This window comes from Salvelinus alpinus, chromosome 14 (assembly GCF_045679555.1).
Source record: "Salvelinus alpinus chromosome 14, SLU_Salpinus.1, whole genome shotgun sequence".
Taxonomy (NCBI): domain Eukaryota; kingdom Metazoa; phylum Chordata; class Actinopteri; order Salmoniformes; family Salmonidae; genus Salvelinus; species Salvelinus alpinus.
The window spans coordinates 53,933,543-53,961,400 of record NC_092099.1 but is presented as its reverse complement, the minus strand read 5'-3'; the positions used below and the strand labels follow the sequence as shown (position 1 = coordinate 53,961,400).

Genomic DNA, 27,858 nt, shown 5'->3' with positions numbered 1-27,858 from the left:
CCTGTGTAAGCATGGTAAACATTCCTCACTGACCTGTGTAAGCATGGTAAACATTCCTCACTGACCTGTGTAAGCATGGTAAACATTCCTCACTGACCTGTGTAAGCATGGTAAACATTCCTCACTGACCTGCGTAAGCATGGTAAACATTCCTCACTGACATGTGTAAGCATGGTAAACATTCCTCACTTACCTGTGTAAGCATGGTAAACATTCCTCACTGACCTGTGTAAGCATGGTAAACATTCCTCACTGACATGTGTAAGCATGGTAAACATTCCTCACTGACATGTGTAAGCATGGTAAACATTCCTCACTGACCTGTGTAAGCATGGTAAACATTCCTCACTGACCTGTGTAAGCATGGTAAACATTCCTCACTGACATGTGTAAGCATGGTAAACATTCCTCACTGACATGTGTAAGCATGGTAAACATTCCTCACTGACCTGTGTAAGCATGGTAAACATTCCTCACTGACCTGTGTAAGCATGGTAAACATTCCTCACTGACCTGTGTAAGCATGGTAAACATTCCTCACTGACCTGTGTAAGCATGGTAAACATTCCTCACTGACATGTGTAAGCATGGTAAACATTCCTCACTGACCTGTGTAAGCATGGTAAACATTCCTCACTGACCTGTGTAAGCATGGTAAACATTCCTCACTGACCTGTGTAAGCATGGTAAACATTCCTCACTGACATGTGTAAGCATGGTAAACATTCCTCACTGACATGTGTAAGCATGGTAAACATTCCTCACTGACCAGGGGCCTGTTGCACAAAACTAGGATAAGGGATTAAGCCAGGATATCTTGGTGATCCTGGCTCAATTGATCCGTAATCCGGTTGCACTAAAGATGGATAGGGGGCAGGAGGATATGTTATGGTATAAATTACCATGGAGATTTATTCTGTGGAGCTAGCCTGCTCCAGACCAGGCTAAATTCCAGGATCTATTTAATCTCATCCCTAATGTCAGTCAGCAGTCACCACAAATGGAAACCAATAGTTATTTCACTGCTCACTATACATTGTTATCACATATAACTAGACCCACTGTTATTATTTAAACGTTTGTGATCATTAATTTCAATGATTTTGGATAAAAAATGATTTTTAGATGATGTTGCTATCATTAGATAATTTACAGTTTCCCATAGACTATAAGGCTATATATAAAATGATAGAATATTAGGGCCACAGAGGGGAAAAAAACACAAGTCATAATATTGTAACCAGTTGTTTTAAAGGAGGACAGTTGTTAAAATGACAGATGTGGGGCATTTCGTGAAATTGTACTTCAGTATGGTTTCATAAACAAAGACATGCTGATGTGCCAGAATATTAAGTATCACATTGTCATAAGTATCAAAACTGTAAAAACAATATGTAGCTTTTCTGCAGAAAGAACCAGCCTCATAAATTTATGACTTTATCCTTTTTCTTCAGTGTGGCCCTAGTACTCTGTCATATAAACAAATACACATTCCATATGAATATAAAAACACAATGTGTAACATTATGTTCCTTTATTGAATAAGGACAAAACAAAGCAGGTAAACCATCAGCTCCTTTCGAAACTGAAGTCACAGTGACTCTACAAGATGGAAAGCACAGAATCCAAGCATATTATACAAAATGATACATACACATTCAAAGGTCTGTATATAACACACCCTGCATGTCTGCACACTAAAATAAATGCAGGACAAATCCATACACATCAACTGAACAGACAAATGAATGGATGCAGTAGCCTCCCTGCAGCCTTGTATTACACACAGTATACCGCACAAACATCATAAGAGGCCAAATTCGTCAAAAAACGAACCCAAAAAAACCCAAATTCCTCTGCCACCGCAGGACATATTTAACCAAAATTGAAAGCACACATACTAACTAAAATAATTCAACACATATTGGTCCCTCAGCAGCCGACCACTGTCGTCATCAGGGAAGATTGCCGGATTGTCCCAGTCCATGGCTGGTGGCACTCTGGGGGCCCTCTCCTTCCTCAGGCAGGCCACATTGTGGAGGACAGCACAAGCCACAGTAATATCACATGCCCTAACAGGGCTGACCCTTAATTTGTGAAGGCAGTGAAAGCGTGCCTTCAGGAGGCCAAAGGTCATTTCAACTCTGGCCCTGGTCCTGGCATGGGCATGGTTGTAGGCCTGCTGTGCTTCCTGGGGGTCTGTGAAAGGTGTCAGGAGAAAAGGCTGGCAGCCATACCCCCTGTCTCCCAGCAACACACCAGAGAATTCACCTGTCAACACAAAATCTCATCATTACTACCTCATAAACACAGTGATATTCTTGACACAGCCATGATGGTTATAAATAGGGGTTGTGTGGCTTACCTTGTGATAGGCACTGATAGATTTCAGAGGCCCGAAAGATTCTGGAGTCATGGACTGAGCCAGGCCATTTTGCCACAACATTGCTGATCACACAGTCAGCATTGCAGACCATCTGAAATCATAAGATGAGGAATATTACACCAATCAATGCACATCACTGGCAATGCAGAGTGTTCGTCAATGGACAATATCAAAAAGTTATGTTCACCTGAACATTAATGCTGTGAAAGGATTTCCTATTCACAAAATCGGCCTCATGGGCACCTGAGGGGGCTTTTATCCTTATGTGTGTGCAGTCCACTGCACCAATGACATTGGGGAAACCTGTCACACAAAGTAATGAGTATCCTACTATGTGTTAACAGTTGTCCTGTAATTTGTAGATCCTCTTACCTGCAATCCTATAGAACTCCTCTTTGATGTCACAGAGTCTTCTGTGGCCAGGGAAGGAGATGAAGACATCTGCTAATGCTTTGATAGCCAGACACACACTCCTTATTGTGCGGCAAATTGTGGCCTTGTTCAGCTGTTCTGCATCCCCCACTGAGTACAGGAAGGCTCCACTAGCAAAAAAGCGCAAGGCCACACAAACCATTTGCTCCACACTCAGTGCATGGCTCCGTGCAGTGCGGTGCTTAATCCTGGGACCCAGTAGTCTGCATAGATACCTGATGCCATCTGCAGAAAACCTGTATCTTTCATATAGATGGTCATCAGGGAAGGCCAGTGGGTCCAACCGGTCCCTGAAGACCCTTTCTCGCCTGAAGGCTCTCCTCAGCACAAGTGCTTCTTCATCCACCACATCTCGCACGAATGGGCATGCCATTGTCAGAGCAGAAAGGAACACACAATTTTGGGCCTTCATATAGGCTAGTGGCCACACCTGGTGCTGGGGGGGTGGGCAAAAGAGGGCGATGCCTTATAACGATGACTTGGTTGTACTGATTGCTGGGAAAATAAAAAAAAACTTAGAAAGATGCCACCGTCCTGTGTGCTCACAATAAGAGCTCATATGTCATGGCTCACTTGACTTTACGAGAATATACCTAATTTTTATTTTGAGCTGTGTCATCTTCTTGGAGCTGGGGGAGGAAAGAAAAATAATGATTAATACATTTGTGTTACAGTTAGCATACAGTGTACATTGAAGGCATATCTCACCTCCCTCTCAAGTTTTTTTATTTCAAGGTCCAGTTTCCTAATTGTCCTCTTTTTTATTTCGGACTCCAGTGCAAGATTTTCCATCTTTTTCTTCTTGTACTGAATGTCTATGTCTGCCAGTTCTATTTGGCGCCGGAGGTGGTTGCCATACAACTTTCTGATAGCTTGTGAGCTCTGTGAACACAATACAATTAGCGCAGCTGGAATTTGGCAGGATGTGGTGTCCTTTTATTAATACGCACTATGTTGCCAGGCTGGTTTTCCCACTGTATAGCATCTGGGTCCTGTAAAAGAAATTCGATTTTTTGATTTTGATGAGGACTCCTCACCATTGTAGAGTAAATAGTACTTTCACAGTCTTAACATGATACCTCATGCCTTCTGGAATCCAGAGAGATGGTCTCCTCCTCATCATCGTCTCCATCATGTGCTGTTGCTGCTGCACTGGGGCCTTCACCCTATCACATTTAATCGGATTCATATTGAAGCTAGTAGACAAGACATGCCAGGCCTACAGTATGCCTTTGATGGAGTACTCACTGGATCAGCATCGTCTGGTGCTTGTGCTGGTGGCTCTAACAGGAACACAGTGCTGCCAGACACTGCAAGGCAATAGGTAAACCAAAGTCAGACAGTCCAAATTGATTCAATATGAATGTGGTTGTATCCCATGTAGAGATGGAAGGACATACCTTGAATGAAGCGGGTGGCATCTTGGGAGGAACCTATGCTCGTCTCTTTCCCCCCAGGGATCCCCTCTAAGACGGGCCTGCCTTTATTTAGCTCCAAGGCCATGTCCTCTGCTGGGGTAAGGTCAGCCTTTGGTGACCCACCACCCGTGCCTTGTCTGTGGGTATTCTTTTTCACTGCTAAAACAGTACAGACAATGTGTGAGCAGGCACCTTCTGGGTACAATATATGCTTGTGCTTTGTTAAATATTAGTCAGGGACCATACCATTCTGCAGAATGTTCTTGTATTTGATTTTGACCTGCTGCCATGTCCGTTTTGGCCCGTTCATGTTTAATCTACACACACACACACACACACACACACACACATTTAATGGAGTCACACTGCAAAAAATTACTTGGTATTTTTGTCTTGTTTTCAGTAAAAATATCAAAAAATTTATCATAGCTTTATACAGTGTGATGGAGTTACTTTACACAATTTCACTCATATCTGCAGTGCATTTCAATTAAAAATTTAACCGTTTCATAATTACAGTACAACTGCATTTTTGGAGATGTGAATTAAATATTTGAATTGTAATTGTGATGTTTCAGCGGAGCGGTGAGTGTGTAATTGTGCACTACTTACGCATTCAGGCGGTCTGCAATACTTTGCCACGCTTTTTCTCTTTGCTTTATCACTGTGGCGGTGTTGCCTTTCTTCTTAATTATATCTTTTACCTCCTCGTATGCCTCCATGAGGATTTGTGCTTCCGACGGGGAAAAGTACGCGGCTCTAGTTGCCATGGTAAATCAGTTAATCTGTGATCTGTGGCGGGGTCTATTTGAGTGAGCCGTGAGCGCGCACCTATCCAGGATTGGTTTCACCTGGCTTAATGAATCCGTGTCTGCTCATCCTGGCTTGGTCTTTGTGCAACCAATTAAGCCTGGACGCACATGTTTTGGCTTCATTGAGCTCAGCTGAGTCATTTATCCCGGATGTCTTAATTCTACTTTTGTGCAACAGGCCCCTGTGTAAGCATGGTAAACATTCCTCACTGACATGTGTAAGCATGGTAAACATTCCTCACTGACCTGTGTAAGCATGGTAAACATTCCTCACTGACCTGTGTAAGCATGGTAAACATTCCTCACTGACCTGTGTAAGCATGGTAAACATTCCTCACTGACCTGTGTAAGCATGGTAAACATTCCTCACTGACCTGTGTAAGCATGGTAAACATTCCTCACTGACCTGTGTAAGCATGGTAAACATTCCTCACTGACCTGTGTAAGCATGGTAAACATTCCTCACTGACCTGTGTAAGCATGGTAAACATTCCTCACTGACCTGTGTAAGCATGGTAAACATTCCTCACTGACCTGTGTAAGCATGGTAAACATTCCTCACTGACCTGTGTAAGCATGGTAAACATTCCTCACTGACCTGTGTAAGCATGGTAAACATTCCTCACTGACCTGTGTAAGCATGGTAAACATTCCTTACTGACCTGTGTAAGCATGGTAAACATTCCTCAGAATAACAATGACAACTACAGAGGGGTTCAGATAGCAAAAATATGTCATCTTTTTCAGGGACAAATGTCACAAATGTCTTGGCCCTTTATAGGGTTCAGCTGACTCCTACACTAGCCAATCATTTTACTGTTGTCTTGTTGCCTGGCTGTTATCTAACTGTTGTCTGACTGTTATCTGACTGTTGTCTGACTGTTATATTGTCCCTCTGCAGGGTTCAGCTGACTCCTACACTAGCCGACCATCGGACTCAGATGTCTCCTTGGAGGAGGAGCCGGCAGGCGGCAAGCTGGAGAAGGAGCAGCAGGCTGCTGTCCAGCTGGAGAGGGCCAAGGTGAGACAGACCACCTGCAGGGTGTCCCACTGTGGAGCCTTATGCTATACTAGGCACATAGGTTCAGAACAAGGCCCCTATCATTGGAAAGGTCCCCGAAGGCAAGGCTGGTTGAAAGGAAGTTGTTTATCAAAACCACATTACAACTGGTATATTTGCAGCACAGTTTGCCCACTGTGTTATGGTTGAGCTTATCTAGCTAGGCATCTTCTTATACATGGCGTTTCCTGTATCGTCTCAGGCCAAAGCAGTGGCCTTTGCTGTGAAGACTAACGTCAGTTACTGTGGAGCCCTGGATGAGGATGTCCCTGTGGCAGGAACCGCCATCTCCTTCGATGCCAAGGACTTCCTGCACATTAAAGAGGTACAATATACTGTACAGTACATAACAACTCTACTGCTACAGCTATGCCTGCGTCTGAAATGGCATTCTATTACCTATGTAGTGCACTACTTTTGGCCGGAGTCCATGAGTAGTGCACTATATAGGGAACAGTGTGCCATTTTAGACAACCTATGTTTGCTGCAAGCCATATCTGTTCAAGGGCCATTATGGATGAATCAATATCAATAGTGCATGTCCCGTTTTAGAATCGAGAACAATGGACTAGTGAGTGTGTATACAACCTAGTATGTCTGTGGAGTTTACACACTCTTCTTTTCTATTCTGAGTCATTGTGTTGTTTTGTGTTGACTTTCAAAGTTGCATAGAGTGTGTACTGTATGCAGGGCCGGCTCTAGGCATAAGCGACATAAGCAGTCGCCCAGGGCCCCCGGCCGCTAGAGGGCCCCTGACCCAAAATATGTATTTCTTAATTTTTGGGGGGGAACTCAGTCAGGGTTTCAACTTGCTGTTGAGAGTTAGAATAGTAGAATACACAAGGTGCAAGTTCTAAATGTGGTTGTGTATCAGCAATTTTCAGTTTTTCTCCTGTTTTGTCAGTCACTGACGAGTCACTCAGTTAGCCCATGTCAGCTAACATTGTTTAGATTGTTAAGTTAGTCTAGCCAGTTATCTAAACGTATAGTAATCATGTCCGAATACCAGTGGTGTAAAGTACTTGAGTTAAAATATTTTAAATTACTACTTCAGTAGTTTTTTGGGGGTATCTGTACTTTACTTTACTATTTATATTTTTGACAACTTTTACTTTTACTTCACTACATTCCTAAAGAAAATAATGTACATTTACTCAATACATTTTCCCTGACACCCTAAAGCACTCGTTACACTTTGAATGCTTAGCAGGACAGGGAAATGGTCAAATTCACACACTTATCAAGAGAACATCCTTGGTCATCCCTACTGCCTTGGACTCACTAAACAAAAAGGCTTCATTTGTAAAGGTGTTGGAGTGTGCCCCTGGCTATCCATAAAAAAAAAAATTAAACAAGAAAATGGTGCCGTATGGTTTGCTTTATATAAGGAATTTGAAACTATTTATGCTTTTACTTTTGATACTTAAGTATATTTTAGCAATTACATTTACTTTTGATACTTAAGTATATTTAAAACCAAATACTTTTAGACTTTTACTCAAGTAGTATTTTACTGGGTGACTTTCACTTTTACTTGAGTCATTTTCTATTAAGGTATCTTTACTTTTACTCAGGTATGACAATTGGGTACTTTTTCCACCACTGCCGCATACCGCCCGGCACGTGCCCAGGGGCCCTGACCTACAGGGGGCCCGCATTGATTTTGTTAGTCAATCTCACTCAGATATCATTAACATGACATACGTCATGGCAAAATGTGTATAATTGCAGGAAATTAGCTTTAAAATTACAACATTTTCTCTCCACCCCATGGCAAAATGTGTATACCGGAAGCAAACTTGCTTTAAAACTGCAATAATGTCTCTGTGCCCAATGGCAAAATGAGCAGAATTACATGACATTTGTTATAAATTGCTTAATTGTCTCTTCACCCCATGGCAAAATGTGTAGAACTGCAGAAAACTTGCTTTGAAACGGCAACATTTTCTCTACGCCACATGGCAAAATGTGTAGAATTGTAGGAAATTAACTTTAAACCAAATCTCGCTTAGGGGCTGTCATTTACATTTACATTTAAGTCATTTAGCAGACGCTCTTATCCAGAGCGACTTACAAATTGGAAAGTTCATACATGCCAAATATGCCAAATAATGTCCCCCTGGCCAAATAGTGTCCCCCTCTGCTTCACAATGGGATTCGATAAACTATTAGCGTCCATTGCTATATAAAATGGGGCCGGAGAAGAAGGCTGACGTTTTACGTGTCCCCAACCGATTGTATTTTTTAGTTTGTTTATTTGCGTTATTTGTAACTTATTTTGTACATAATGTTGCCGATACCGTCTCTTATGACCAAAAATAACTTCTGGACATCAGGACTGCGATTACACACCACGGACTGGCAGAATCCTTTTTTCCCTTTAACGAGTCTGACGAGCCCGACACGGATGATATACTGCTTTCTCGGGAACAGGCCCAAATCCCCGTGATTTGCGTGAAGAGGATGCAGTGAAAAAGGGGCAAGAGGGCGGGCTGCCTTCTGAGAATTCGTAGGCGATTGAATAAACCGCCACTTCCTTCCATTCTGCTAGCAAACGTGCAATCTTTGGAGAATAAAATCAATGACCTACGCGGAAGATTAAACTACCAACGGGACATTCAAAACTGTAATATCTTATGCTTCACGGAGTCGTGGCTGAACAATGACACTATCAATATAGAGCTGACTGGTTGTACGCTTGTCTGAAAAGACAAGGGGCGGCAGACTATGTATTTTTGTAAATAACAGCTGGTGCACGATATCTAAGGAAGTCTCGAGCTATTGCTCGCCTGAGGTAGAGTATCTCATGAAAAGCTGTAGACCACACTATCTACCTAGAAAGTTTTCATCTGTATTTTTTGAAGCTGTTTACATACCACCAGAGACTGAGGCTGGCACTAAGACAGCATTGAATGAGTTGTATTCCACCATAAGCAAACAAGAAAACGCTCACCCAGAGGCGGCGCTTCTAGTAGCCGGGGACTTTAATGCAGAGAAACTTAAATCTGTTTAGCCAAATTTCTATCAGCATGTTAAATGTGCAACCAGAGGGAAAAAACTCTGGACCACCTTTACTCCACACACAGAGATGCATACAAAGCTCTCCCTCGCCCTTCATTTGGCAAATCTGACCATAATTATACCCTCCTGATTCATGCTTACAGGCAAAAATTTAAGCAGGAAGCACCAGTGACTAGATCAATAAAAAAGTGGTCATATGAAGCAGATACTAAGTTACAGGACTGTTCTGCTAGCACAGACTGGAATATGTTCCGGGATTCCTCCAATGGCATTGAGGAGTACACCACATCAGTCATTGGCTTCATCAATAAGTGCATCGATGACGTCGTCCCCACAGTGACCATACGTACATACCCCAACCAGAAGCCATGGATTACAGGCAACATCCTCACTGAGCTAAAGGCTAGAGCTGCCGCTTTCAAGGAGCGGGACTCTAACCCGGAGCTTATAAGAAATCCTGCTATGCCCTCCGACAAACCATCAAACAGGCAAAGCGTCAATACAGGACTAAGATCAAATCATACTACACTGGCTCTGACGCTCGTCGAATGTGGCAGGGCATGCAGACCATTACAGACTACAAAGGGAAGCACAGCCGAGAGCTGCCCAGTGACACGACCCTACCAGACTAGCTAAACTACTTCTATGCTCTCTTCGAGGCAAATAACACTGAAACATGCATGAGAGCACCAGAAGACTGTGATCACGCTCTCCGCAGCCAATGTGAGTAAGACCTTTAAACAGGTCAATATTCACCAGGCCGCAGGGCCAGACGGATTACCAGGACGTGTACTGCGAGCATGCACTGACCAATTGGCAAGTGTCTTCACTGACATTTTCAACCTGTCCCTGACTGAGTCTGTAATACCAACATGTTTTAAGCAGACCACCATAGTGCCTGTGCCCAAGAACACTAAGGTAACCTGCCTAAATGACTACCGACACGTAGCACTCACGTCTGTAGCCATGAAGTGCTTTGAAAGGCTGGTCATGGCTCACATCAACACAATTATCCCAGAAACCCTAGACCCACTCCAATTTGCATACCGCCCCAACAGATCCACAGATGATGCAATCTCTATTGCACTCCACACTGCTCTTTCCCACCTGGACCAAAGAAACACCTATGTGAGAATTCCATTAGGTGTAGGTGTTACGGACTCGGGAGAGGCAAAAGTCGAGAACCATGCGTCCTCCAAAACACAACCCCGCCAAGCTTCTTGACACACTGCACGCTTAACCCGGAAGCCAGCCGCACAAATGTGTCGGGGGAAACACGGTACACCTTGCGACCGTGTCAGCATGCATGCACCCAGCCCGCAATAGTAGTCGCTAGAGCGCGATGGGACAAGGACATCCTGACCGGCCAAACCTTCCCTAACCCGGACGATGCTGGGCCAATTGTGCGTTGCCTCATGGTTCTCCCGGTCGGCTGCGACAAAGCCCGGTATCGAACCAGGATCTGTAGTAACGCAGCTAGCACTGCGATGTAGTGCCTTAGACCGCTGCTCCACTCGGGAAGCCCTGAGCAAGCATTTATGCGGTCCGGGTACAGGGGGTGGCTTGGTCTAAAATTATTTTGTGAAAATTGCGGAGGGCACTGATCTTAAAGATCTCATCCAGGCCTGTCTGTTTGACTCCAAATACCTTGCTTGCTGTGGTGATAATCCTTCTCAGCATATTTCTCTGGCTGACAGTGGCATTGCCAAACCACCAAACAATAGAAAAAGTAAAAATACTCTCAATGAAAGATTTGTAAAACAGTATAGTACAGTCAACATTAAAAGATCCCAGCTTTTTGAGAAAGTACAGTCTCTGTTGACCCTTTTTGTAGATCAGGTCTGTACTTTTACTCCACTGAAGTTTATTGTCCAAGAGGACACCCAGATATTTGTATTCCTCTACAGTCTCTATGTTCTGACATCTGATAGATGTGTGATTCGTCACACCACTCTACAAAGTCATTTAGGACCGGGCCATGGTGTTCCTCGTCATCATGCAACAGGCTGATCAAGGCAGTGTCATCAGGCTCAGGAAGTCCAACAGCCACAAAACCAGCCCCCCATCTAAGGATAAGTCCCGGAGTGTCTGTGCCAGAATGTAAGGCTGGATTGTGTTGAAGGCAGAAGAAAAGTCCTACAAACAAAACCCTGACATGGGATTTGGCACCCTCTAGATGTCTATAGACCATGTTGAGGAGAGTAAAAATGGCATCATCAACTCCTCTGTTGGGCTGATAGGCAAACTGAAACGGGTCGAGGAGCTCCTGGGTGGTGCTGAGAACATGACTTTTCATAATTTTCTCAAGGCATTTCATTACTAAGGATGTCAAGGCGACAGGGCGGTAGTCATTCAGCACAGAGGGATTAGATGCTTTAGGAATGGGTATAATTATTGAGTTTTTCCACAATACTGGCACGTGTTGCTGGTCGAGCGAGGATTGGAAAATGTCTGTAAAAACACTAGCCAATTGTTCAGCACGGTGCTTTAACACATGTCCACTTATTTTCCCTGGGCTTTTTTGTGCGTTACATCCCCTGAACAACTTCAAAACATCATCCTGTTTCACAACAACCCTCTCAAACATTTGTAATGATGCTTCCATTTGTTTTACCTCCGACACAAAGTTGTCTGATTCAAATCTTGAGAAGAAAACATTCAGTTCATTAACCATGTTCTGGCCCCCATGTCTCCCAAGGTCAGCACTGGTTTTTCCCCTGCCTATGTGGGGGGCACTAGACATGGATTTAATACCTTGCCAGGCCACCCTTGAGTTTCCTGAGGAGAGGGTTCTCTTCACCCTTTGCTTGTATGCCTCCTTGTCCACCAGTATCTGTCTTTTGAAGCCTGTCTTAAAGCCTGTCTATCACCCTCAGCATAAACTGCCCTCTTCCTATTAAGTAGTGATTTTAGATTTTTTGATACCCAGGCTTACTGTTAGAGAAGATTTTTCTGGTTTTAGTAGGCACAATTGACAACACAGAAGTTTACAGAAGTCTGAAACAACATCTGTGAGTTCATCAAGATCAGTGCTGCTGTCCTCAAATACCTCCCACATAGTACAGTCAAAACACCCCTGGAGACCAAATACCTCCCACATAGTACAGTCAAAACACCCCTGGAGACCAAATACCTCCCACATAGTACAGTCAAAACAACCCTGGAGACCAAATACCTCCCACATAGTACAGTCAAAACACCCCTGGAGACCAAATACCTCCCACATAGTAGAGTCAAAACACCCCTGGAGACCAAATACCTCCCACATAGTACAGTCAAAACACCCCTGGAGACCAAATACCTCCCACATAGTATAGTCAAAACACCCCTGGAGACCAAATACCTCCCACATAGTACAGTCAAAACACCCCTGGAGACCAAATACCTCCCACATAGTACAGTCAAAACACCCCTGGAGACCAAATACCTCCCACATAGTACAGTCAAAACACCCCTGGAGACCAAATACCTCCCACATAGTACAGTCAAAACACCCCTGGAGACCAAATACCTCCCACATAGTACAGTCAAAACACCCCTGGAGACAGATGATACTGTTGTCATTCCAGATCTGGACAGTTTTAACTGTGGGTTTCTCCCTCTCCAGGAGCCGACAGTAGGTTGGCCTGAGGTAGACCACATTGTGGTCTGATGTCCCCAGGGTCTGGTGGTGGCAGAGAATGCATTTGGTATTGTCCCATAGCACAAATCAAGAGTCTTATTTTTCCTAGTGTGACATTTCACATTCTGGTGGTACAGGCGCAGGACTTTGTGCAAAGTACAGTTGTTAAAATCCCCTAAAATATATGTGAGTGCGTCTGGCGAGATAGATTCCAGTTTCTGTGACAGATTATAAATCATCTCTGATGCTTTTGCTATATTAGCTTTTGGTTGAATGTACACCATGGTAACAAACAATTGGGGGAACTTACAGGCAGATAGTAGGGTCACAGTGACACAGAAAGCAGTTCAATGTCAAGGGTACAGAGTCTCTCTCTTACCAAGATCGATTTACACCACTGGTCCCTGACAAGCAGGCAGATGCCCCCATCATGATGTTCCCTGTGATGGTCAGGTTTTTTAACTCTTTGTCTGATTGCCACGTGTTTTCTACATTTGCATTTGGGTTTGTAATCCACTCGCAGACAATCAGGGATTAGATGGGTCATTGGGTTATCCATCGCGTTTGTGTTTGAGTTGCATTGTAGTAGGAACTCTCTGCTGTATTGGATTCTGCTGCCAGCAGCGTTTTCATCATTTAGTCTGTTTGTAGCAGGTATGTACATGATCAACAAGATCAGTCCAACACCCCACCACTGTAAAGCCATCGTTGACAGATGGCAAATAATTTACAAACAAAGTGTACAAATTAATGTTGCAAGTTCTAGCAACAGACCTAGCAACAGACCTAGCAACAGAAGCTAGAACTCATTGAATCCCATTGTGACGCAGAGGGGGACACTATTTGGCCGGGGACACTATTTGGCCTGACAGGCCCCCAAAAGGCTAGACTGTATGTCTATGAATTGTTACACACTTCTGTTCTAAGACATTCGTTTTGTGTTGCTTTGCCCACAGCCACATATAGTGTGTATTTTTCTGTGGAGTTTGCACACTCTCTTCTGTTCTGTTGTTTTGTGTTGTCTTGTCCACTACAGACGTACAGCAATGAGTGTATATGTCAGTGTATAACAAACACACACACACTCACTTCACTCATTGTGTTGTTTAATGTTGTCTTGTCCACTACAGAAGTACAGTAATGACTGGTGGATTGGCCGGCTGGTGAAGGAGGGCTGTGAGATCGGATTCATCCCCAGTCCTCTGAAACTAGAGAACATCCGTCTACAGCAGGAGCAGAAGAGAGGTACACGCTCTTACGGGTAAGGCCGTGGTTGAGGGGCTGGGCAGGGGCTGGGCAGGGGCTGGGCAGGGGGGGTGAGAAGTTTATTGAGGGGGTGGGCTTGGTTGGGCAAATGGGCTGGGCTGGTGCCGGGAGGGTTTGGTTGGGTGGAGGGGCTGTGTTGGAGGGTGGGTTTAGGGTCTGGGGGGTTGGTTTGGTGGAGGGGCTGTGTTGGAGGGTGGGTTTAGGGTCTGGGGGGTTGGTTTGGTGGAGGGGCTGTGTTGGAGGGTGGGGTTAGGGTCTGGGGGGTTTGTTTGGGTGGAGGGGCTGTGTTGGAGGGTGGGTTTAGGGGCTGGGGGGTTGGTTGGGTAGGTGGAGGGGCTTTGTTGGAGGGTGGGTTTAGGGTCTGGGGGGGTGATTGGGTGGAGGGGCTGTGTTGGAGGGTGGGTTTAGGGTCTGGGGGGTTGGTTGGGTGGAGGGGCTGTGTTGGAGGGTGTGTTTAAGGTATGGGGGGTTGGTTGGGTGGAGGGGCTGTGTTGGAGGGTGGGTTTAGGGTCTGGGGGGTTGGTTGGGTGTGTTGGAGGGGGGGTTTAGGGTCTGGGGGGGTTGGTTGGGTGGAGGGGCTGTGTTGAAGGGTGGGTTTAGGGTCTGGGGGGGTTGGTTGGGTGGAGGGGCTGTGTTGGAGGGTGGGTTTAGGGGCTGGGGGGTTGGTTGGGTGGAGGGGCTGTGTTGGAGGGTGGGTTTAGGGGCTGGGGGGGTTGGTTGGGTGTGTTGGAGGGGGGGTTTAGGGTCTGGGGGGGTTGGTTGGGTGGAGGGGCTGTGTTGAAGGGTGGGTTTAGGGTCTGGGGGGGTTGGTTGGGTGGAGGGGCTGTGTTGGAGGGTGGGTTTAGGGGCTGGGGGGTTGGTTGGGTGGAGGGGCTGTGTTGGAGGGTGGGTTTAGGGGCTGGGGGGGTTGGTTGGGTGTGTTGGAGGGGGGGTTTAGGGTCTGGGGGGGTTGGTTGGGTGGAGGGGCTGTGTTGGAGGGTGGGTTTAGGGTCTGGGGGGGTTGGTTGGGTGGAGGGGCTGTGTTGGAGGGTGGGTTTAGGGTCTGGGGGGGTTGGTTGGGTGGAGGGGCTGTGTTGGAGGGTGGGTTTAGGGGCTGGGGGGGTTGGTTGGGTGTGTTGGAGGGGGGGTTTAGGGTCTGGGGGGGTTGGTTGGGTGGAGGGGCTGTGTTGGAGGGTGGGTTTAGGGTCTGGGGGGGTTGGTTGGGTGGAGGGGCTGTATTGGAGGGTGGGTTTAGTGGCTGGGGGGTTGTTTTTTTTATTTTTATTTTATTTAACCTTTATTTAACCAGGTAGGCAAATTGAGAACACGTTCTCATTTACAATTGCGACCTGGCCAAGATAAAGCAAAGCAGTTCGACACATACAACAACACATAGTTACACATGGAGTAAAACAAACATATAGTCAATGATACAGTGAAAAAAAAATAAGTCTATATACAATGTGAGCAAGTGAGGTGAGATAAGGGAGGTGAGGGCAAACAAATATATGTATAAATAAATAAAAATATAAAAAGGCCATGGTGGCGAAGTAAATACAACACAGCAAGTAAAATAAAACTAAAAACACTGGAATGGTTGGTTTGCAGTGGAAGAAAGCGCAAAGTAGAGACAGAAATAATGGGGTGCAAAGGAGCAAAATAAATAAATAAATACAGTAGGTAAAGAGGTAGTTGTTTGGGCTAAATTATAGATGGGCTATGTACAGGTGCAGTAATCTATGAGCTGCTCTGACAGCTGGTGCTTAAAGCTAGTGAGGGAGATAAGTGTTTCCAGTTTCAGAGATTTTTGTAGTTCGTTCCAGTCATTGGCAGCAGAGAACTGGAAGGACCAAAGGAAGAATTGGTTTTGGGGGTGACCAGAGGAAGAATTGGTTTTGGGGGTGACCAGAGAGATAAACCTGCTGGAGCGCGTGCTACAGGTAGGTGTTGCTATGGTGACCAGCGAGCTGAGATAAGGGGGGACTTTACCTAGCAGGGTCTTGTAGATGACCTGGAACCAGTGGGTTTGGCGACGAGTATGAAGCGAGGGCCAGCCAACGAGAGTGTACAGGTCGCAGTGGTGGGTAGTATATGGGGCTTTGGTGACAAAACGGATGGCACTGTGATAGACTGCATCCAATTTATTGAGTAGGGTTTTGGAGGCTATTTTGTAAATGACATCACCGAAGTCGAGGATTGGTAGGATGGTCAGTTTTACAAGGGTATGTTTGGCAGCATGAGTGAAGGATGCTTTGTTGCGGAATAGGAAGCCAATTCTAGATTTAACTTTGGATTGGAGATGTTTGATGTGAGTCTGGAAGGAGAGTTTACAGTCTAACCAGACACCTAGGTATTTGTAGTTGTCCACATATTCTAGGTCAGAGCCGTCCAGAGTAGTGATGTTGGACAGGCGGGCAGGTGCAGGCAGCGATCGGTTGAAGAGCATGCATTTAGTTTTACTTGTATTTAAGAGCAATTGGAGGCCACGGAAGGAGAGTTGTATGGCATTGAAGCTCGCCTGGAGGGTTGTTAACACAGTGTCAAAAGAAGGGCCAGAAGTATACAGAATAGTGTCGTCTGCGTAGAGGTGGATCAGAGAATCACCAGCAGCAAGAGCGACATCATTGATGTATACAGAGAAGAGAGTCGGTCCAAGAATTGAACCCTGTGGCACCCCCATGGAGACTGCCAGAGGCCCGGACAACAGACCCTCCGATTTGACACACTGAACTCGATCAGAGAAGTAGTTGGTGAACCAGGCGAGGCAATCATTAGAGAAACCAAGGCTGTCGAGTCTGCCGATGAGGATGTGGTGATTGACAGAGTCAAAAGCCTTGGCCAGGTCAATGAATACGGCTGCACAGTATTGTTTCCTATCGATGGCGGTTAAGATATCGTTTATGACCTTGAGCGTGGCTGAGGTGCACCCATGACCAGCTCTGAAACCAGATTGCATAGCGGAGAAGGTATGGTGGGATTCGAAATGGTCGGTAATCTGTTTGTTGACTTGGCTTTCGAAGACCTTAGAAAGGCAGGGTAGGATAGATATAGGTCTGTAGCTGTTAGGGTCAAGAGTGTCCCCCCCTTTGAAGAGGGGGATAACCGCAGCTGCTTTCCAATCTTTGGGAATCTCAGACGACACGAAAGAGAGGTTGAAAAGGCTAGTAATAGGGGTGGCAACAATTTCAGCAGATAGTTTTAGAAAGAAAGGGTCCAGATTATCTAGCCCGGCTGATTTGTAAGGGTCCAGATTTTGCAGCTCTTTTAGAACATCAGCTGACTGTATTTGGGAGAAAGAGAAATGGGGAAGGCTTGGGCGAGTAGCAGAGGGGAGGGCAGTGCTGTTGTCCGGGGTAGGGGTAGCCAGGTGGAAAGCATGGCCAGCCGTAGAAAAATGCTTATTGAAATTCTCAATTATAGTGGATTTGTCGGTGGTGACAGTGTTTCCTATCTTCAGAGCAGTTGGAAGCTGGGAGGAGGTGTTCTTATTCTCCATGGACTTTACAGTGTCCCAGAACTTTTTTGAATTTGTGTTGCAGGAAGCAAATTTCTGCTTGAAAAAGCTAGCCTTGGCTTTTCTAACTGCCTGTGTATACTGGTTTCTAGCTTCCCTGAAAAGTTGCATATCACGGGGGCTGTTCGATGCTAATGCAGAACGCCATAGGATGTTTTTCTGTTGGTTAAGGGCAGTCAGGTCAGGAGAGAACCAAGGGCTATATCTGTTCCTGGTTCTAAATTTCTTGAATGGGGCATGCTTATTCAAGATGGTGAGGAAGGCATTTAAAAAAAATGTCCAGGCATCCTCTACTGACGGGATGAGATCAATATCCTTCCAGGATACCTCGGCCAGGTCGATTAGAAAGGCCTGCTCGCTGAAGTGTTTCAGGGAGCGTTTGACAGTGATGAGTGGAGGTCGTTTGACCGCTGACCCATTACGGATGCAGGCAATGAGGCAGTGATCGCTGAGATCTTGGTTGAAAACAGCAGAGGTGTATTTGGAGGGCAAGTTTGTTAGGATGATATCTATGAGGGTACCCGTGTTTACGGAATTGGGGTGGTACCTGGTAGGTTCATTGATAATTTGTGTGAGATTGAGGGCATCAAGCTTAGATTGTAGGGTGGCTGGGGTGTTAAGCATGTTAAAATTTAGGTCGCCTAGCAGCACGAGCTCTGAAGATAGATGGGGGGCAATCAGTTCACATATAGTGTCCAGAGCACAGCTGGGGGCAGAGGGTGGTCTATAGCAGGCGGCAACGGTGAGAGACTTGTTTTTAGAGAGGTGGATTTTTAAAAGTAGAAGTTCAAATTGTTTGGGAACAGACCTGGATAGTAAAACAGAACTCTGCAGGCAATCTTTGCAATAGATTGCAACACCGCCCCCTTTGGCCGTTCTATCTTGTCTGAAAATCTTGTAGTTGGGGATGAAAATGTCAGAATTTTTGGTGGTCTTTCTAAGCCAGGATTCAGACACGGCTAAAACATCCGGGTTGGCAGAGTGTGCTAAAGCAGTGAACAAAACAAACTTAGGGAGGAGGCTTCTAATGTTAACATGCATGAAGCCAAGGCTATTACGGTTACAGAAGTCATCAAAAGAGAGCGCCTGGGGAATAGGAGTGGAGCTAGGTACTGCAGGGCCTGGATTCACCTCTACATCACCAGAGGAACAGAGGAGGAGTAGGATAAGGGTACGGCTAAAAGCTATGAGAATTGGTCGTCTAGAACTTCTAGAGCAGAGAGTAAAAGGAAGTTTCTGGGGGCGATAAAATAGCTTAAAGGAATAATGTACAGACAAAGGTATGGTAGGATGTGAATACAGTGGAGGTAAACCTAGGTATTGAGTGATGATGAGAGAGATATTGTCTCTAGAAACATCATTGATGTTGGGTGTGTTGGAGGGTGGGTTTAGGGGCTGGGGGGGTTGGTTGGGTGTGTTGGAGGGGGGGTTTAGGGTCTGGGGGGGTTGGTTGGGTGGAGGGGCTGTGTTGGAGGGTGGGTTTAGGGTCTGGGCGGGTTGGTTGGGTGGAGGGGCTGTGTTGGAGGGTGGGTTTAGGGTCTGGGGGGTTGGTTGGGTGTGTTGAAGGGTGGGTTTGGGGTTGGAGAGGGGATAGCAGTTTCTAAGAAATGTCCTGAATAAGCATTAATCAACTATTTATAAACTTCTTTATTAAGCATTTATAAAAGTATTATAAAAGGTTACTGAAGAGGGAAAGCGACATGGTGGGTCTGATGAGAAGACCACCTACTCCAGGTCTGGCTCTGCTGTAACTAGGGTGGTTTACTCATAATAACAGATCAGCGACTACTCAGAATAACAGATTGGTGACGTGTTTCTTAGGTGACACTAATATGAAAGAGATGTTATGCATCATCTTATATAAGTTTCCTCATTGCCGACTATGACAGAGAGAATAGTCACTCTCCCACTATTGAGTCATTCAGCTCTGTTTTAACTCTTTGTTGTCTACTTTAAAGGACACTTCAGCGTTGGCCTCATGTTGCCGAGGGTTACGTTATGTAACAATTGTGGTAAAACAGTGGGTATGTCATCTCACATAGTGCCTCGATAGATATTATCTCCAAGACAATCGCTGCTCATAAATTATATATTAGCCTCTTTAATTCCAGCCCCTTTGTTATCACAATTCCTGGAACAATGTGTTGTCAATACTCATCTATTCTAGCATGTATTTATAGTTTTCATCCATTCTACTGGTAGACCATTCTACTGGTAGACCATTCTACTGGTAGACCATTCTACTGGTAGACCATTCTATTCTAATGCTAAATATTCAACATGGACACAAATCAAACTTTAGTTTAGAAGTGCATTTAAAACTGTAACAAACTTTACATTAACAAATAATAAAATGAAAGAGATAAAAACAAGCAAAAGGCAATAACAAAAAATAATTAAATAACGTTAAAACACCAAGGATGTCTAAAGTAACAATAAAATGACTGATTAAAGACAGAGAACCCTGTTTCTCCTGAGGATGGGAGTTGTGTGGGACTCCCGTGATGGATGAGACTATCTGTCTGTGTTCCACATTAATGTTTCTTCTCTCGCTCTGTCTATTATCCTTTGTGCCTTGCAGTAAGTCCAGTGGGAATTCCTCCTCCAGTCTAGGAGACATGGTTTCAGGCGGGTTCAGATCCAACCCTCCCTCTGCAGGTGAGCCTCCAGACAGAAGCCTATTAGGGGAAGTCTCTCCAGGTCGAGCGCCTCGCTACCCGTTTGTCAAAATTATTAATTTATGATCTAAAACTATGATCTAATTGTCCTTGTCTCTAACATACCATATCATTGTTGCTCAGTGTGTTGTTTATTAACTATTATTATTTCTGTATTATTATTATTGTTTATTATATGTTTATTAACATATCAAATCCAGTGTTAGACGAACTGTCGGTCACTTCACATTAGTGAACTATGAACTGAATGGTTATCGGAGTATATGTACTCAATGACATTGTTCTACTCTAATGAGAGAAATCGACTTACTTCAAAATGCTGCAGCTGCTCAATACAAACTTTTAGAGTAAGTTAATATGTGAAAATAGGGAACAGTGGCTGTAGGTTGGGTGGATGGAATGTGGAGTTGTGCGATCTTTGTGTCTTCCAGAATGTGCCATGCACGTTCTATTGGACTGGAATGAGGTGAGCCATGCACTCTCAGTCCACTCCTCCTCCTCTTCCTCCAAGAGGATTATGGACAAGCATTATGTCCATGCATTGAGTTTGCTTTAATGCAAACATAACTCTGTAGCCCAAACTCTGTTGGGCGAAATATTATGGTTTGATGACAAGTTAAGATGAGAGATGCTTTATCCAAATATATCCATCTTAACATAAATTGAAATATTACTCTCTTAATTTGAATTTCTTTAAAAAAAATAAACACTTTTAAATGATAATGCAACTTACCAAAGGCTTTAGCAGACTCACTTAACAAGTGTAACCAAGGATGTCACCTGCAAAGGAAGGTTTGGAATAGAAGCAACAAATAAATCAAGTGTTTTGACCACTAACATACTGTCTACATACTGTATATGTAGTACTTCATTTATTTGTGTGATAAGGTATTTGCATCCATTATTGTACTCTTGAAATATTTCCATCAGTATTAGAGGAATACTGAAAACATATCTCTCTAATGTGTTGTACTGTATATTGTATTACCTTGCATTCATAGGCAATTATCAGTTGTTTTCTCATTTTTACAGGAAAACAGAAGCAGAAAGTGGTGAGTAGTATAAACACATTTTATTCTCTTTAATCCATGCACAGGTAAACCCCAAGATCTGTCACCACACAGAATCTGGTTGCACCTAGATTAATAATATACTGTATTATATATATATTACTGTATTATTAATCTAGGTGCAATGGCATCCTCCATATTAGCGTTTCAATCTTTATTTTAGGCATACAGACTAACTAATAGGTTTGACTTTATTCACCCCAATTAATATTTGAGGAATAAATACTATGACGTGTCTTTGCAGACCTGATTGAGCTCACTTTAATACCATTTAGACCTGTCTTCTTTTATTTCATTCCAGCCCTGGCAAGTACCAGGGCTTAATGATGCTATTAAATTGATTGACCAAAGAAAAATAGGAGTTGCATAAATGAATTGGATGGCTCATCTTTAACAATGATCTGCTGGCAGTATTTTAATTACACTTTTTCAGCACATTATCAGGAAGTAAAACAGAAACGTCCCAATGTCTTAATAGCATAACTTAATGGCTGATAGTAATATATCCAGCTACTGTTATACTCATTATTTTGTACCTGTGTTGTAACACATTTGTAACACTGTAATTCCACAGATACACTTTCTTGGTATTAAATAATACCTAATAAAATGACTTAATGGTGAATGGCATGTTACATATTACTGTTGCTGTGTCTGTGCTCCCTCTAACCCTCGACCTCTGCTACAGACTGAACACATCCCTCCCTATGACGTGGTCCCCTCCATGAGACCAGTGGTCCTGGTAGGACCGTCCCTGAAGGGATATGAGGTAGGCGTCATAACAATAATATTTTCAGTCTCTTGTAAAGTGTTTTATTCGGCCTCCAAAACAGCTATTCAGAACAACTGCAATATTTGGTTGTGTGCCATACAGTGACTCCAATTCCCAGCTCTCCCTTTTGGAATCAATATTGAGGACCGTCAGCGTGCAGACTAGTGGTTGAGATGCAGCTTCATTGAAGAGGTTCACTGACAGTGAATAACTCCCCCGTTCATTGTCAGAGTAGATATTTGGAGCTATCCAAAAATAACAGCTATGTCTGGCTTATCCATTCATTGGTAACTAACCACCAATGAGGGTTTGCAGAAAAAGGAGGGCAGCATCTTTTCCTTGATATGTATGGGGGAAGTGGGGAGCCAGGATCATCGTCGGTCCTCATCGCCGCGCCACTGTGTTGCCATGGTAACAACCTTCTGGGTAAAACACATCAGTCTGAAAAAGTAGAGCATGGCTTGAAATTAGAAACACAGAGATAAACAGCACCAGAACAAGCTCTCTCTCTCTCTCTCTGTCTGTGTGTGTGTGTGTGTGTGTGTGTGTGTATGTGTGTGTGTGTGTGTATGTGTGTGTGTGTGTGTGTGTGTGTGTGTGTGTGTGCGTGCGTGCGTGCGTGCGTGCGTGCGTGCGTGCGTGCGTGCGTGCGTGCGTGCGTGCGTGATAATACAGTGTAAAAAAATAAACAAGACAATTTTGTCAAAGACAAGGTTATGCAAAGGTGGATGGAATGGAGGCACAATTTCTTCTTCTTAATGTGACTTTTTTTGCCCAATTTACAGAGACGTGTCTATTGGTCCAAACGATCCAATTACACTGACTTGTGTGAACAGCATGATGCTGTTGTTATTAATGCTCAATGTCAAGAGAGCTTACCGAACATCCTTTTTCCTCAAAAAATGTCCCTTGTGAAATGTGAAAGAAAAAATGTTAACGTTGCCGTGAAATATTCTGAACAAAAATATAAACGCAACATGCAACAATTTCAAAGATTTTGCTGAGTTACAGTTCATATAAGGAAATCAGTCAATTGAAATACATTATTTAGGCACTAATCTATGGATTTCACATTACTGGGAAGGGGCACACCCAATGGGGAGCCAGGCCCAGCCAATCAGAATGAGTTTTTCCCCACAAAAGGGCTTTATTACTGACAGAAATACTCCTCAGCATCCCCCCTCAGACGATCCCGCAGGTGAAGAAGCTGGATTTGGAGGTCCTGGGCTGGCGTGGTTACAAGTGGTCTGCGGTTGTGAAGCCGGTTGGACGTACTCCCAAATTCTCTAAAACGACATTGGAGGTGGCTTATGGTCGAGAAATGAACATTGAATTCTCTGGCAATGGCTCTGGTGGACATTCCTGCATTATGAAAATTGCATGGTCCCTCAGAACTTTAGACATCTGTGGCATTGCGTAATATGACAAAACCGCCAATTTTAGAGTGACCTTTCATTGTCCCTAGCACAAGGTGCACTTGTGTAATGATCATGGTGTTTAATCAGCTTCATGATATGACACACCTGTCAGGTGGATGGATTATCTCGACAAAGGCTCAAATGTTCACTATCAGGGGATGTAAACAAATTTGTGCCCAAAACCTGAGAGAATTACGTTTTTTGTGCATATGGAACATTTCTGGGATATTTTCTTTCAGCTCATGTAACATGGGACCAGCACTTTACATGTTGCGTTTATATTTTTGTTCATTGTGTATTATCCAGGCCGACCAGTGGTTGCAGGAATATGCTCAATGCTTGAACCATTGTCGAACTTTGTAGACTAGTTTATTAAATCTCATCTGCAAGCATAGCCATCATATGTATAAGACTCTATAGACTTCATAAACAAGATCTCACCATTAACGGGATTAACAGAAGACTGTATTTTGGTCACGTTAGATGGCGAGAGTCTATATACCAGCATTCCCCATACCGGGGGCTGGCAGCCCGTGCTCACGATTTGAGAGACCGAGATACTAACAACTACCCACCAACAAACGTTATTCTAGAGCTGGCTGAATATGTTTTGATGTATAACTATTTCAGGTTTGATAATGAAAACTACCTCCAAACGAATGGATCATCGATGAGCTCCACATTCACTCCGAGCTATGCTAACCTTTATGTGGGTCATTTTGAACGTTTTCTTAACAATGCAAACGAAAATCCATTTGTAAGTAAAGTCCTGAAGTGGTATCAATATATTGACGAGAGAAGAGCTGTCAGACTTCATACCATTACTCAATGACATTGACCTCAATCTCAAATTCACTATTGAATGCGACACTAAACGTGTTCATTGCCTCAATATGTCGATTGAGAAATCAAATGGAACCCTGTTTACTACTCTGTATAGAAAAGAAATGGACAGAAATACTCTATTACAGGGGGACAGCTTCTACCCGAGCCATTAAAAAGAGGAATTCCAAGAAGCCAGTTTTTCAGACTGCACAGTATATGCCACTCCACAGAGGACTATCTAGAAAAAGCAGCGGATTTGCACGATAGGTTTTTAAGAGGCTACTCTCCACAATGTGTGGATTAAGCTCTTAATTTGGCATTAGGGAAAACACGAGATTAACTGCTACAAAAAGACCCACTAGAGCTAAAGAACACGATAATGTTCACCACCACATGAACTCGCTCAAAGTGGGAGATGCTGTCAAGAAACACTGGCATGTTTTATCATCGGACCCAGCATTGCCAGCTGAATTTAACAATCCACCACGTATTGTATATAGGAGAGGTCGCAATTAACGCGATTATTTTGGTCCATGCCAACAGCCAGACACAAAAGAAAATGAGCCAGGCTCTTTTACGCCCTCTTCCGAATGGTAGCTATAAATGCAGAGGTTGCGCACAGTGCAACACATGAAGTGTGAATATTGCTGCCACCCACATACAGGAAAACTGTTCACAAAAATGACATTAGTACATGCTCCACCATCCATGCTATCTACATGATTAAATGTCCATGTGGGCTGTGTTATGTAGGTAAAACCTCTCGTTCTTTCAAACAGAGAATTAGTTAACATAAAAATTAAATCAGGAGACACGGATTATCCAGGATTATCCAGTCTCAGTACATTTTAATAACCAAAAACCTTTCGAGTTTGTGTCAAAGGGAAAGTTAAGATATCAGACAGGGGAGGTGATATAAATAATACGCTGAGCAAAAGAGAATGTTTTGGGATTTTCACCCTTTAGACATTATTTGTTAAAGGTTTTAATGATGAAATGCCTATGTATGTTATGCTGTAAATGTGAACATGAATTAATTCCACCATTTCAGATGACTGACGTTTTTATTGCACTGTACCCAATGATTTATGAAAACTTGCTTGATGGGTTGATGTCCTCATTGTGGTTTTACAGACGTGTTTAATACGTTTAATATACACACTTTATTAGAATATTTATGAAATGCACATTGTAATATTTGTGTAACACTTATTTTCCCTCGACTCCAAGCCCATTCGATGCATTGAACGAATGTGGGTGGAGCTATAAGGGTGCTATTTAAAAGAAAACTCACAAAGCTCTGACGAAGGCCTTGAGGTTGAAACTTAAAGCAGTGATACTAGCAAGAGCCGTGTGCGGGTTTCTTCTTTTTGTCTTATCTTATTCAACTGTTACCATGCACCTGCAAAAAAAGATAGTTCAGATGTGCGAGTGGCTTTTGAATTCTGTTCAGTGTATATAGAATATGGTTATTGTTGTGTGCAAAGCACACAAATTGTCTTCAACTCCTTGTTGTTATATATGTGGATATACCATATAACAATTGTTCCCTGCTCCTTGCTAGCCTTGTCCTTGCAACTACAGTTCTTTTCATCTTCAGATTCTAATTGAAATACCTTGCAAAAATAGCATTAATGGAGACTGGTCTGACCTGCTATAGCCCAATTCATCACACCAAGTTTTTATGACACTTCATTTTAGGCCTTAATCACCTTATTTAATGTAACCAGGATTAATTCTGTATAAAATGAGGTGGAAAGAAACCAGAGATCATGCTTCTCCTTTGCTGGATGTTTTGGACCAGTGGGATAATTCACAGGCAGGGCAAGAGGAGCCTGGATGGACCTAACGGTTGGATGTCATAATGAGGAATATGGAGAAATCTTTATTGGATAGGTAATGGTGGTGGATGGAGAAATCTTTATTGGATAGGTAATGGTGGTGGATGGAGAAATCTTTATTGGATAGGTAATGGTGGTGGATGGAGAAATCTTTATTGGATAGGTAATGGTGGTGGATGGAGAAATCTTTATTGGATAGGTAATGGTGGTGGATGGAGAAATCTTTATTGGATAGGTAATGGTGGTGGATGGAGAAATCTTTATTGGATAGGTAATGGTGGTGGATGGAGAAATCTTTATTGGATAGGTAATGGTGGTGGATGGAGAAATCTTTATTGGATAGGTAATGGTGGTGGATGGAGAAATCTTTATTGGATAGGTAATGGTGGTGGATGGAGAAATCTTTATTGATAGGTAATGGTGGTGGATGGAGAAATCTTTATTGGATAGGTAATGGTGGTGGATGGAGAAATCTTTATTGGATAGGTAATGGTGGTGGATGGAGAAATCTTTATTGATAGGTAATGGTGGTGGATGGGGAAATCTTTATTGGATAGGTAATGGTGGTGGATGGAGAAATCTTTATTGGATAGGTAATGGTGGTGGATGGAGAAATCTTTATTGGATAGGTAATGGTGGTGGATGGAGAAATCTTTATTGGATAGGTAATGGTGGTGGATGGAGAAATCTTTATTGGATAGGTAATGGTGGTGGATGGAGAAATCTTTATTGGATAGGTAATGGTGGTGGATGGAGAAATCTTTATTGGATAGGTAATGGTGGTGGATGGAGACATCTTTATTGGATAGGTAATGGTGGTGGATGGAGAAATCTTTATTGGATAGGTAATGGTGGTGGATGGAGAAATCTTTATTGGATAGGTAATGGTGGTGGATGGAGAAATCTTTATTGGATAGGTAATGGTGGTGGATGGAGAAATCTTTATTGGATAGGTAATGGTGGTGGATGGGGAAATCTTTATTGGATAGGTAATGGTGGTGGATGGAGAAATCTTTATTGGATAGGTAATGGTGGTGGATGGAGAAATCTTTATTGGATAGGTAATGGTGGTGGATGGGGAAATATGGGACAGGGTCTTCATTTAGCACTCATACTGAAATCGAAAAGGAAGACAAGGTTGACAACTGTTCTTTTGACATCCTTGGGCACCTTTGTCCATAACATGTGCTATTTTTTAACATTGAACATCAAGGTATGTAGCTTCACCATATGAAATGGGTCTTGTCACAAGGGCTTTCTTGCCATGAGGAAGGCTCTTTGAAAGGCTTGCTGTAGCTGTGAGGAATTGTCAATGAATTTCTACTGGTTTATTTACTTTCTGGCTGTCAACCTTTTTCACTTTCCCTCTCTTTCTCAACCTCACTTTCTCTCTTTCCCTTCTTTTTCTCCATCCTTTCCTAACTTTCTCCTCTGCCATCCTCTGCTGCTCTCCCTGGCTCTGTGTGCTGCGTGTGCAGGTGACAGACATGATGCAGAAAGCACTCTTTGACTTCCTGAAGCACAGGTTTGATGGCAGGTGAGGAGTTGTGTTGTCGGCACTATCCCTGTCCCTGCATACTGTCAACCCTATCCCTTCATATTGCACTAACACTCTGCATGCTTACTGTAGCATCAGGCTCTCAGCTGCTCATGGCACCTATGCAAACTACTATAAGCTAGTGCGGAAAATACACTGAATGTACAAAACATGACATAGACTGACCAGGTGAATCCAGGTGAAAGT

The 27,858-nt window shown here is 43.6% G+C and overlaps 2 protein-coding genes across 7 annotated transcripts in view; one reads left to right on the top strand and one right to left on the bottom strand.

Moving 5' to 3' along the window:
- The window catches only part of LOC139539093 (voltage-dependent L-type calcium channel subunit beta-4-like), a 77,685-nt gene that overhangs the window by 40,034 nt on the left and 9,793 nt on the right, over positions 1–27,858 (top strand). For 2 of the 3 annotated variants that reach the window (XM_071341839.1, XM_071341842.1), the window contains 7 exons: positions 5,950–6,069; positions 6,311–6,433; positions 13,882–14,012; positions 20,092–20,168; positions 21,221–21,240; positions 21,947–22,027; positions 27,593–27,651. In XM_071341839.1, the coding sequence (XP_071197940.1) occupies positions 5,950–6,069; positions 6,311–6,433; positions 13,882–14,012; positions 20,092–20,168; positions 21,221–21,240; positions 21,947–22,027; positions 27,593–27,651 (611 nt within the window). Of the gene's footprint in view, positions 1–4,941; positions 5,008–5,949; positions 6,070–6,310; positions 6,434–13,881; positions 14,013–20,091; positions 20,169–21,220; positions 21,241–21,946; positions 22,028–27,592; positions 27,652–27,858 lie in introns of those variants that run through there. The other variant, XM_071341840.1, reaches the window with a different exon arrangement.
- On the bottom strand, positions 1,497–4,356 carry LOC139539094 (putative nuclease HARBI1). 4 transcript variants are annotated; one of them, XM_071341846.1, is made up of 10 exons: positions 4,219–4,356; positions 4,067–4,128; positions 3,898–3,984; positions 3,769–3,810; positions 3,527–3,700; positions 3,412–3,447; positions 2,759–3,313; positions 2,574–2,689; positions 2,366–2,477; positions 1,497–2,271 (listed from the first exon to the last, which is right to left on the bottom strand). In XM_071341846.1, exons 7-10 carry the CDS (start codon positions 3,228–3,230, stop codon positions 1,901–1,903), a joined length of 1,071 nt encoding a protein of 356 aa, XP_071197947.1. In that variant the 5' UTR covers positions 3,231–3,313; positions 3,412–3,447; positions 3,527–3,700; positions 3,769–3,810; positions 3,898–3,984; positions 4,067–4,128; positions 4,219–4,356; the 3' UTR covers positions 1,497–1,900. The 4 variants fall into 4 exon arrangements, with proteins under 4 accessions (XP_071197947.1, XP_071197946.1, XP_071197945.1 ...); XM_071341845.1 differs by having other exon boundaries at positions 3,527–3,810; XM_071341844.1 differs by having other exon boundaries at positions 3,769–4,128.

Bases quoted from the DNA above. Each gene is read 5' to 3' on its own strand.
- LOC139539094 (XM_071341843.1), bottom strand. From the start codon at position 3,230: ATGAAGGCCCAAAATTGTGTGTTCCTTTCTGCTCTGACAATGGCATGC. The intron at 2,690-2,758 runs GTAAGAGGATCT...TTTGTGTGACAG, and splicing joins GGAGTTCTATAGGATTGCAG to GTTTCCCCAATGTCATTGGT. The intron at 2,272-2,365 runs GTAAGCCACACA...TTGTGTTGACAG, and splicing joins CTATCAGTGCCTATCACAAG to GTGAATTCTCTGGTGTGTTG.